The sequence below is a fragment of the Phyllopteryx taeniolatus genome, chromosome 3 (genome assembly GCF_024500385.1).
Source record: "Phyllopteryx taeniolatus isolate TA_2022b chromosome 3, UOR_Ptae_1.2, whole genome shotgun sequence".
NCBI lineage: Eukaryota > Metazoa > Chordata > Actinopteri > Syngnathiformes > Syngnathidae > Phyllopteryx > Phyllopteryx taeniolatus.
The window spans coordinates 1,729,638-1,742,268 of record NC_084504.1 but is presented as its reverse complement, the minus strand read 5'-3'; the positions used below and the strand labels follow the sequence as shown (position 1 = coordinate 1,742,268).

General features: G+C 41.3%; 1 protein-coding gene across 5 annotated transcripts in view; it reads left to right on the top strand.

Moving 5' to 3' along the window:
• rabl6b (RAB, member RAS oncogene family-like 6b) overlaps window positions 1-10,910 on the top strand; it is a 37,078-nt gene extending 26,168 nt beyond the window's left edge. For 4 of the 5 annotated variants that reach the window (XM_061766378.1, XM_061766376.1, XM_061766377.1 and 1 more), the window contains 4 exons: window positions 3,685-3,937; window positions 4,247-4,433; window positions 8,358-8,416; window positions 8,508-10,910. In XM_061766378.1, coding sequence (XP_061622362.1) covers window positions 3,685-3,937; window positions 4,247-4,433; window positions 8,358-8,416; window positions 8,508-8,696 — 688 coding nt within the window. In that variant the 3' untranslated portion in view covers window positions 8,697-10,910. Of the gene's footprint in view, window positions 1-3,684; window positions 3,938-4,246; window positions 4,434-6,304; window positions 6,471-8,357; window positions 8,417-8,507 lie in introns of those variants that run through there. The other variant, XR_009787569.1, reaches the window with a different exon arrangement.
• Window positions 10,911-12,631: the final 1,721 nt, after the last annotated feature.

Genomic DNA, 12,631 nt, shown 5'->3' with positions numbered 1-12,631 from the left:
GTGGTGATATCCTTTACACATTGATGTCGGTTTTTTGATGCCATGCATTAGGGATCGAAGGTCACAGGCATTCAATGTTGGTTTTCTGCCTTGCCGCTTACATGCAGTGATTTCTCCAGATTCTTTGAACCTTTTGATGATATTATGGACCGTAGATGATGAAATCCCTAAATTCCTTGCAATTGTACGTTGAGGAACATTGTCCTCAAACTATTCGACTATTTTCTCACACACTTGTTCACAAAGAGGTGAACCTCGCCCCATCTTTGCTTGTGAATGACTGAGCAATTCAGGGAAGCGCCTTTTATACCCAATCATGGCACCCACTTGTTCCCAATTAGCCTGTTCACCTGTGGGATGCTCCAAACAGGTGTTTGATGAGCATTCCTCAACTTTCTCACTTTTTTTGCCACCTGTCCCAGCTTTTTTGGAACGTGTTGCAGCCATACAATTCTAAGTTAATGATTATTTGCTAAAAACAATAAAGTTTATCAGTTTGAACATTAAATATCTTGTCTTTGTATTCAATTAAATATAGGTTGAACATGATTTGCAAATCATTGTATTTTGTTTTTATTTATGTTTAACACAACGTCCCAACTTCATTGGAATTGGCGTTGTATCAAGTCCTGTACTGTATATCAAGTGTATGTCTTTCCAAGGTTAATTGTGACTGCTGCTTACTGTTCAAACATGTTTCTATTTAGGCTAAGGGGTCTACCTAAATCAGATGACATTTTTTGGAATGTACAAATCATGTTATTGAAACAAATACTACTGTAAATGCAATGTTCAGCTTAGATGCAGGACAGGTGGAGATTGAAATTGTAACATTGCAAAAATGATCTGAATTCCTTTCAACCTCAAAGCCTGTCAGGCTGCACCAAACCTTTGGCGTGTTGTTGACACAGAAAAGTAAGAGTGGTGAATGTACAGCAGCTATCAAGGTTGCCAGCTTGTTTGGATCAACCCACCTGTGTGAGTCTGCCTTTTCTGACATGAACTTCATCAAAAACAAACACAGAACATGCCTCACTGATGGAAACCTGCAAGACTCAGGGTTGCAGTGTCAAAATACAACACACTGGTGCACAGCAAGCAATGCCAGGCTTCCCATTAACAAACAAAAAACAGATAGAGATGTTCTCAGTGGCAACATGGCAGTGCCATGGCAAAATTAAATTCTAATATTGAAAAATTGTTAAAAATGCTTCTGATTTGGTTACAAGTTCAAAAAGTGATAAGATTTAGAAATCTAAAAGCAAATGCATGTTACATAATTCATAATACATTTGTACAAACATGGTGCATACAGTAGTTGATTCGTAAAAACATTGTTCGTGGCGATGGAAATGTGACATTGTGATTTCCTACACTTCCTACACGATTTAATGAAAGTGTTGAGTATTGATATTTATCTGATTCCAAAATTGTTAATAAAAATTGTGAGAAATCATTAACATGATCAATGTCTTCAATAATAATGAATATGAACCATTATTATTAATAACATACACAGAATAATTTAAGCAAATTTGTTATTTGTATGTATGTATGTAAGTGTGTGTCAAACATTCACATTAATCAGTATCAAGAAGTATCTCTCTGTTTCAAAAAGGTTGGTGACCCCTGGTCTAGGGTATACCCTGCCTCTTGTCCAAAGTCTGCCAGGAAAGGGTCCAGCCTACCTGTGACCCTGAACAAGATGTGTAAAATAGATGGATGGATAGATAGAAACAAACACTACTTCTTCAACAGCTATTTGTCAATATTTTGATAACGCCTGTCTGCACCACCAGCTATCATTGATTACAGCAAAACAAGCTACCCCCTCCCCCCAAGATGATATTACCCAAATGGAGTTGCCAAAGAGCTCAGTCTATTTGACCACATTACATTTTCTCAAACCTCAGGATCAGTTGGGTGTTATTGTGCGAACCTGTACTTGTAGTAGAATTTCAATATGATCCAGCATAGTGTTATTACCAATGGGTTTTCTTTTCCCAAATGCCTTAACAAGTTTCTCAAGAGTAGTTTTGGGCTGATCGCTGACCTTTCTCGTGAGCATCCTAAACCATCGTGACTCAATCTGACAGGAGCTCCAGACCCAGGGGAATTAATGATTATTTTGTATTCATCTATTAACAATCGCACTGATAATTTATTACTTTTCATCAAGCTTCTTACTTCTGGTCTTGTAGGACATTCCAGCTCTTTGTGTTATCATTTTTGGAAATAGGCAACTCACAAAATATTTATTCGGTTGTGTATTTTCATACTTGTACATACCCAACAATTTTTATACAACAAATGTCCCATCTTAAAACCCATACCTTCAAACTGGCATATTCTATTAACTTCTACTCATCTTTTTGTATTGTGCGACAATCGTCTCATAAGAAATTAATGGGGAGCTCTTTTTTTTTTTTTTTTTTTAACCAGGCATGTGTCGCTAGCATACTGACAAATGTGGTTAGCACCCTATTTTGTTCGTACCCACGAGCGACAAGTTTTTTTTTTTGTTTTCCTGAAAATGTCAAATTTCCCTCCTGTCGCAATTAAAGGAGGGAGCCAGCTACCACGAGGGATTTCCATTAGTGTATAGTGGGAAAGCTGGAGTGGGCACATTGTAGCTAGAGTCAGAGGCATCTTAAAAAAATTCACTCCTACTGCCTACCACTTGGTTAAATCATTGACATCAACATACGATCTCAAATTAAGCTACTTTCTTGCCATATGAGTTAGACCCATTATTGCCCTTGAAGTGAATGCGCTCATGCACCTCCTTTGACACCAATTTTTTTATTTTTTTGGTACACGCACAGCAATTGTCAAAATTTAACTGGTATGGTTATGTCATTAGTTTGGCCATGAGAAGCAAATGTTTACATACATAAATATATGAGTCATTCTGTGTTACTATTTTGGCATACACAACAAGCAGGTGCAGCCACTTAACAGCCAGCCACATGTCACATGATAGCTCCCTCCCTTCTTTGCGAGCCAAAATGACACATAGTGACACAGCCAGTTCAAACAATAATGATAATTTCTTTTGTTTCACCACGTAAGGCAGTAGAGGACAGTTTACCATTTACAATGCCTGCCTGGAGGCAATTTACAGTTTAGTGTCTTTCCCAAGGATACTTCAGCAGCAAGCAGTCAGAGTCGGGATTCGAACTTCCGACCATTCGGTCAGTGGACGACCCGTTCTACCAACTGAGCCACAGCCGCCCTGTACATTACAGTATTGTTAAGTCAAATTAGGCTTTATGAAGAAGACACGAGGCAGATTCCTCATTGGTCTGCCTTAGCGGCAGAGGAGGACCGCTGTGTTGCTTTATTTTCAGGTTGAAATGATACAACTGCTTTCTAAAAAGGGGGTAAAATATTGTGGAAAATTAACACAAAACAAAAATGTAAGATCACCCGTTTGAAAACAAGCAAGATATAATTATCAAGTATAGATACTTGGTATCCGCAAGTATTCAGATGAAAGTATTTGTAATGGTACTCTGAAAAAAGTGGTATTGTTGCATCCCTAGTTGTTATCTTGTGATATGTTGGGCAACTTTTACCATGATAGCATTTCTAGCTAATCTCAGTAGGCTTTAGCACTGCAGCATGCGTCTATGGAAGCACGAGATATTTGAAAGTTTATTTTCCCAAATGTCTCTGTTTCAGCTACATCACAAAACCAAAGGTGGCAATTAAAGCGTCAGATTCCAGAGACCAGTCCGCAGCTCCCATCTTCCTTACTTTAGCTCCAGCAGAAGAGCAGCCCACCCAGCAGCAAGGAAAAAAGAAAGGAGTCTCACCCATGGCTGGGGACTCTGATACCGACCCTGAGGCCCCCGTGGCGCAACAAATGCTTTCTTTTGTTATGGATGATCCTGACTTTGAGTCTGAAGCATCAGACACACCAAAAATAGCAAAGGTAAAGTACAGCACTCACCATAACAATATGGCATGCATCTGATTGTATAAAACTGTTCTACAAACACCCACATAATCTCTCCAAAGAGTTTATTATTCATGGGCAGGACAAGGAGGAAAGTACAATTGATTTACAACTGTAAAGTGATGATGAATTTGGTTCAACAGTTTAAAAATAGCCATGCTGCTTCAGTGAATGACATGCATGTGAATCCTGATATTTTACAATCACATATTTTACTTCTCGTTCCCAAAGAAAGTATTAAATTATCTGTCAGTCATAACCATAATCCTGCTCTGTTATCCTCAGAGTACATTCCCTGCCAGGGATGAACTTCTATCTGACCTCTCAGACGATGACGTGCAGTCAGCCAAGGTGCCAAAACCTGTGAATCCCACTGTGATCTCCTTTAAACAAAAGGATGTTACTGACCTTTTTGGCCTGGGTATCCAAGAAGAACCCTCAGCAACCAAAGAGAGCAGCGAGGAGCAAGAAGGCAAGATGTTGGAAATGTTTCAGTGTATTGTTACCAGAGCTATGCTTATGCATCAATAGAACATCATACAGTGCCGTGAAAAAGTATTGGCCCCCTTCTCAAATTCTTATATTTTTGCATAGTTTCCCCACTTTAATGTTTAAGATCATCAAACAAATGTAAATATGAGACAAATATAACCCAAGTTAACTTAAAATGCTGTTTTTAAATGTTGATTTCATTTAAGGGAAAAAAAACTATTCAAAGTTACCTGACCCTGTGTGAAAAAGTAATTACCCCCCTTGTTAAATCATTAATTAATTGTGGCTAATCACAGATTTTGGTTAATTTTCACTGATTACACCCAAGCCTGATTTCCTGATCAGTCAAAAAAAATCACTTAAACCATATATGCAAATCAGTCGCCTTTCAGCGAAATTTACCGTTTTGAACTCAAAATAGGCCATTTACGTGAATCGTATAGATCCGATGAGTTTTTTCTTGGGGGGTGGGGTCACTGTCGCTGACGTCATGGGCTGTTTCATACTCCTTGAACGCTGGCAGCTAGATCCATTCCACACATCCGCCATCCACACACAGATGTAATTTCTGAATATTACTCTACGGCGGACGAATATGCGAGCGCATCGGCCTGAGGCTCTGCCTGTGCGCTCGGGACCTAATTTGGGTAAGTCGCGGCAGTTGACGAGACCAGAAAAAACACTTTCCGCCGCTTCTGCTGTTAAGAAGTAACGGTACATTTACTCCGTTACAATGATCTAAATGTCGCCCGCTACTTTTATTTAGCAATTATTGCTTATTTATCAACTATTTCGTGCGTGAGACTACGACTTCGACATCCGTATCGGGCACTCTTTGCTCCAATCCAATTTAAGCGCTAGTGACGTTTAGGTCTAGTTCACCAATCAAACGACGCAAGAAAGTCACATGACCTCACACAATGTCTTCTATTGGGCTTTCCGGGCATAGGTATTAACACTAGATAAGCCACCCTGGCTGATTGTCGTGCCTACGTGGCGGTCATGTTGGGAAGGTCGTCGTGACCATGAAGGCAACGGCGAGCTACTCGTGTTTACATTTCAACGAACAAAAACAACAGATTTCATGTATTGTAGTATTTGTCTGGCACTGCCCAAACGTGGATATTTCAGCTCACTTATAACTTTAGAAAACATCGTGCAGTAAATTGCATATGTGTTGTTATAGTTTTGACTATGCATACACACACACACACACACACACAGAAACATTCACATTTTATTTTGTTTTTTTAAATTGAAATCAGTTGATACTATTGACTCAGTACTTGAGTAATTATTTCACTGTGTATTTTTTACTCTTACTCGTAATTTTTTGGAGGACTACTTTTACTTGAGTCACATTATTGTAAAGTAACAGTATTCTTACTTGAGTACAATATTTGGCTACTCAACCCACCTCTGGAGCGGACATCCTCTATTGCTACTCTTACGTTTAAGCAACATTTTTCCTCATCAGATCAGCCAGTGTTGTATTTGTTGCCCTGGTCTTTTGTATTTTCGCGTTGAGGTGCTGCGGGTCGTGGCCCTGGTTGTGGTTCCAGCGGAACCGCAACGCACACGACAAGATCTAATCCACAAGTACATCTTATATTAATTGGGAAACGCGCCTACAATTATCTAATTAGTTTACGGATGTTAATGTTAAATGTATTAAGCGACAGAGCCATGTTAGGGATTATGTCACAACAGAATTAACTAACTTCAAATTCGGAAATGGCCAATAAAAACAGAAACATTTTGTACTTAATATTTTCCTGGAGGATGAATTTGGGATTACCCTTTCAAGTTGGTATCCATCCATCCATTTTCAACACCGCTTATCCTGGTTAGGGTTGCGGGGCGCGGAGCCTATCCCAGCGGACTTTGGGCCAAAGGCGGACTACACCCTGAACTAGTCGCCAGTCAGTCGCAGGGCACATAGAGACACGGACAACCATTCGTACTCACATTCACACCGTCACTGAGTGGGAACTCACGCTGCCCGCACCAAAGTCAGGCAAGTGTACCAGTACCCCATCAGTGACCCTTTGAAGTTGGTAATCGTGAAAAATGAAGTGAAACAGACAATGATTTTAGTCAATTATTTACCAGAATGACAATGCTTAAAGAGAAGGATACCATTCATGTGGCACAGTGTGAAGCAGGCATCAGTTGCAAGTGGAGATGGGCCTGGCTCAAGTTGTTGGCCAAAACAAAGCAAAGAAATGAGGAAAATTTTAATTAAACCATAGGGAGAGCCATTATCCTCATATGGAGAAAACATGGAACAGTGGTAAACCTTCCCAGGAGTGGCCGGCCTACAAAGATTACCCCAAGAGAACAGCAATGACATATTCAGAAGGCCACAAAGGAACTCAGGACAACTTTTAAAGAACTGCAGGCGTCCCTTGCCTCAGTTAAGGTCAGTGTTCATGACACAACAATAAGGAAGAGACTGGGCAAAAATAACATCCCTGGGAGAGTTCCAAGCCGAAAACCACTGCTGACCAAAATGCACATAAAGGCTCATCTTACTTTTGCAAATAAACATCCGAATGATTCCCAAGACTTTTGGGAGAATATAATATGGACTGTCGAGATGAAAGTTGAGCTTTTTTAAGGTTTGTGTGTCGTTACATCTGGTGTAAATGTAGCACAGCATTTCAGAAAAAGAACATCATGCCAACAGATAAATGTGTGATGGTTGTAGGTTGTTTTGCTCCTTCAGGACCTGGACAACTTGCTGAGATTGATGGAACCATGAGTACTGCTCTTTAACAGAAAATCCTGAAGGAGTATGTTCAGACATCAGTTTGTGACCTCAAGGTGAAGCGCTCTTGGGTTCTGCAGCAGGATAATGATCCAAAACACACTAGCAAGTCAACTTCTGAATTGGTTAAGAAAACCAAATGTTTTTGTTTTTGGAGTGGCCTTATCAAAGTGAAGACTTGAAGCTGATTCAAATGCAGTGGCATGACCTTAAAAAGGCGGTTCATGCTCGAAAACCCTCCATTTTTGCTGAATACAAACAATTCTGCAAGGAAGAGTGGGCCAAAATATCGCCACAGACATGTGAAAGACTCATTGACAATTACAGAAAACGCTTGATTTCAGTTGTTGCTGCTGAGGATGGCCCAACCAGTTATATGGTTTAGGGGGCCATTACTTTTTTACACAGGGCCAGGTAACTTTGAACATTTTGTTTCCTTGAAAAATGAAATCTCCATTTAAAAACAGCATTTTAAGTTCACTTGGGTTATATTTGCCTGATATTTACATTTGTTTGATGATCTTAAACATTAAAGTTGGGAAACTATGCAAAAATATTAGAATTTGAGAAGGGGGGAAATACTTTTTTAGGGCACTATGTGTTTGGTCAGTTTGATGCTGTCATAGGTTGGTTGGCTTGTTAGTCGAATCTCAATGTAGGCACTTATCCACAGTAGTGATGGTTTTTGCAAATTACCACCTTTCTACCAAACTATACAGGCCAGGTCAGCTCTTCACATTAAGGTTTGAAAAGTTTAAACCCTGGGTTGTCCTGCGTTTCTACTACAGGATATTAATAGCTACAGACAAATTAACGTCAGTAGTGTTGACATCATATCAGAGAAACACTGTGTACGACACAGTAAAGAAAGGGGAATAAAAACATTTCAACTTCATTCTTATTGTCCCAAGTTACAATTCTCCGTTGACAAATCAATTAACTGCTGTTTGTTTAGCTTCACCCTTTGGGTAACAGCGATATGGTACAGTACAGATAAGTTATTTCTGTACCCTTCCCAACTTTTGCCATTGGAAACCCATAAAATAAATGTTTGGTGCAAGTGGATTATCTGTCACTGTATACTATCCATACAACACACAACTAATGTACAGTCTGTATTTCCTTCATTTTCAGAGAAAGAAAGAAAACACTCCTCCAAAGACAAGAAGAAAAAGAAGAAGAAAAGCAAAGAGGTGAAGTATTCACTAGTCTTGCACAATGATGTAAAAGGTTGGTTGTGTTTGAGGTCAATCAGTTCAATCGAAAATGTGGTTCCCTATTCAGGAGGACGAAAAGAGTAAGAAGAAACATAAACACTCTAAGAAAAAGGAAAAAGATGAAGCTGTTGACGACAAAGAGAAAAAGAAGAAGAAATCGAGGACCAAGAAAACAGAAGTGGATGAGCTGGAAGACTTTCTAGGAGGAGGATCAAGCTTAACGAAAAGAGATGATGGAGATTATGAAGAACTATAAGATGTCCCATTTTATGAGTAAACTGAACCTGAGAAATAACTGTTGCAATGACTGAGATCACGACCTGGTTCCCTGACTTGTATGTGCACAAAGTTGTATCCCAAGCCATACAAAATGCAATACACAAAGCTACCAACGACCCCCAGGTAAAACCTGACACTCTGGATGTGGCCCTGTTAGTTCCTTCTGGTGTGATAGATTTTTCCTTCACTGCACTTACGCTGTCTTTCATTCCATTCAGTTAGAAACGGGAAGGAGACTACAAACTGACGATCTCTGTAGCTGTAATCTCCTTTTTTTCTTTTTCTTTGATGTGATTGGACATTGGTGAATATTTGAAACTCTTGAAGAGATCCACCTCAAGTTAGTCTCTGTAATTCGGATTACCATTCTGTCTAAATCTTTGTGTGGTTGGACTAATGTTTGCCAGCATGCTAGAAGTAATTCTCCGGTTATCTGTCTGTCATTATACTGTTTTGCTTCAACATGTAATGGTACATTCTTTCCCTGGTTGACATCTTTAAAGGTAACGTGGAATAATAACCGAAAGCTTTTCGAGCAAAACTGTACATCCATTAAAACAAGCTTCTCCTTTGCGCCATTGGAGTAAGTAATTGAGTAACCTTGTTTGGACTACTAACGGCTAACATTGGACTTTTTCTTCTGTTTTTAGAGCAACAGATTCCATCATGTTATTACAGCTAGTCTTTGTCATGCCACTCCACATGCATGGGGAGTTGGAAACAAAAATATGACATATGTGCATTCTGTCATGTATGGTGATATAGTATGTAATTGAAAAAAAAAAAAATCACCTCAGAGAAAAAGGACTCAATCATCAGTCTGTTTTGTATCTCAAAGTAAGAGCTGTTTAGATTTTAAATGATATCCGGGTCAAGAGGTTTAAAGCGGCTTGGGTCAAAGATCGAGCACGTTTTTCTCACAACTCTACCCATTAGGTTATGTCTGTCATCTAATTAAAGATAATTTCCCAGAGACTGCTCAAATGGCAGCATTTACTTATGTAGACTCTAATATGGACCAACAGAATTAGCTGTCATAATTCTAAAATTGGCTCCTTGTGGATGGAGCAAATCTGCAGCTGCCGGATGCTATGCTTCGGTGTTTTGTTGAAACCTCTTGCAGAGGAATCATCACTGTAATTAGTTTAAAAAAAAAAAAAAAAGCTGCTACATTTTTCTTCGCTGGCGTTGTCCACATCCAAACCTGTTTACTTTGAATGCCTTAACAGAGGTTGCAATGCTATCATGAACCATTTTAAGTGTTCTTACTATAATGTGATCATATCACCTCTGCTGGTAAGACTCATATTTATAAAGCCTGTTTTAATATTGCAAGGACTAACTAAACTTTGTCATTTGGTTTTGGTTTTTGTGTTTAATTGTCTCTGCATATTGCATAATTTCCAATTTTAATGAACTGGTTAGTTATTGTTACAGGACGGCATGGTTGTTTTGGTGTACATTTTGGTGAAGATGTTCAAACACACAATGCAGGATTTCATACAAAACAGTTTACAGCACAATTTTTTTTCTCTCGTGTTATACGGTTTACTTTATTTCCACTCTTTTTTAGGGAATAGTACACCGTCATGCATTGCTGTATGTGTCAGGCCAGAATAGCTGATCATGATAGAAATTAAATGTACAACATCCTAAGACTGTCTCCAACATACCTGTATTTCAAATAAGTGAAGCACTAAATGATTTATTTGAGTTTCGAGCTCATCTCCCACAATCCAAGTTTCCGCTCTATTGGTTTACTTGGTGTGTTGAAAATTCCACAGCTGAAACTTTACAGCATTGATCCTGGTTGTTTTTTCCCACTCCATGTTATTGAGGATAAATGCTGAAAGCAGTTTCAACCAAAGCACGAAACGTGTATGTACATCAAGTAAGGAATGTCTATCTTATGAAAATAATAGATGAAGAGTGTCACTGATTTTTCATGAAATTGTTACAGACTGGAAAAATGCAAAGATGATTTGTTACGACTACATCAGTAATAGTTTTTAGAACTGACATGCACTTTGAAGTTTTTTTCAGGTATCAGGTTTCTTCCAAATGGATATACAGTATAACATTTTGAAACGAGTCCCATAATTTCTTTCCTACCCTATGACATGGTCCATCTTTACACTGTGTGAGTTTGACAATGTTTGGGTTGTACAATAAAAGTAAATGTATTTCTTAAGGAACTACAATTCATTTTTGATCATAGAAACATTGTTTTCATGTTAGTGGCCATATGGCACTGGTTAGAGCGTCTGCCTCACAGTTCTGAGGACCGGGGTTCAATCCCCGGCCCTGCCTGTGTGGAGTTTGCATGTTCTCCCTGTGCTTGCATGGGTTTTCTCCCGGCACTCCGGTTTCCTCCCACATCCCAAAAACGTGCATGGTTGGTTAATTGACAACTCTAAATTGCCCGTAGGTGTGAATGTGAGTGCGAATGGTTGTTTGTTTGTATGTGCCCTGCGATTGGCTGGCAACCAGTTAAGGGTGTACCCCGCCTCCTGCCTGATGATAGCTGGGATAGGCTCCAGCACGCCCGCGGCCCTAGTGAGGAGAAGCGGCTCAAAAAATGGATGGAGATAGATAGATATATATATATATATATATATATATATATATATATATCCCCTCCTTGAGCCGTCACCTTGTCGTGGTGGAGGGGTTTGTGTGTCCCAGTGATCCTAGGAGCTAAGTTGTCTGGGGCTTAATGCCCCTGGCAGGGTCACCCATGACAAACAGGTCCTAGGTGAGGGACCAGACAAAGCACGGCTCAAAGACCCTAATGATGACGACAAACAATGGACTTCGTTTTCCCTTGCCCGGACGCGGGTCACCGGGGGCCCCCCACTGGAGCCAGGCCTGGTGGTGGGGCTCGAAGGCGACCGCCTGGTGACCGGGCCTGCACCCATGGGGCCGGGCACAGCCCGAAAGGGTAACGTGGGTCCCCCTTCCCATGGGCTCACCACCTGTGGGAGGGGCCATATGGGTCGGGTGCAGTGTGAGCTGGGCGGTGGCCGAAGGCGGGGACCTTGGCGATCCGATCCCCGGCTACAGAAGCTGGCTCTAGGGACGTGGAATGTCACCTCTCTGGCAGGGAAGGAGCCCGAGCTGGTTTGTGAGGTCAAGAAGTTCCGACTAGATATAGTCGGACTCGCCTCCACACACAGCTTGGGCTCTGGTACCAGTCCTCTCGAGAGGGGTTGGACTCTCTTCCACTCTGGAGTTGCCCCCCGGCTCGGCGCCTGTACGTTGGGGTTCACCCCGGTGGACGAGAGGGTAGCCTCCCTCCGCCTTCGGGTGGGGGGACGGGTCCTGACTGTTGTTTGTGCCTATGCACCAAACACCAGTTCAGATTACCCACCCTTTTTGGAGTCCTTGGAGGGGGTGCTGGAGAGCGCTCCCACTGGGGACTCCATTGTTCTGTTGGGGGACTTCAATGCTCACGTGGGCAATGACAGTGAAACCTGGAAGGGCGTGATTGGGAGGAACGGCCCCCGCGATCAGAACCCGAGCGGTGTTCTGTTATTGGACTTCTGTGCTCGTCACGGATTGTCCATAACGAACACCATGTTCAAGCATAAGGGTGTCCACACGTGCACTTGCCACCAGGACACCCTAGGTCGCAGTTCGATGATCGACTTTGTGGTCGTGTCATCGGACTTGCGGCCGCATGTCTTGGACACTCGGGTGAAGAAAGGGGCGGAGCTGTCAACTGATCACCACCTGGTGGTGAGTTGGCTCCGATGGTGGGGGAAGATGCCGGTCCGACATGGCAGACCCAAACGTATTGTTAGGGTCTGCTGGGAACGTCTGGCAGAATCCCCTGTCAGAAGGAGTTTCAACTCCCACCGCCGACAGAACTTTGCTCATGTTCCGGGGGAGGTGGGGGACATCGAGTCCGAG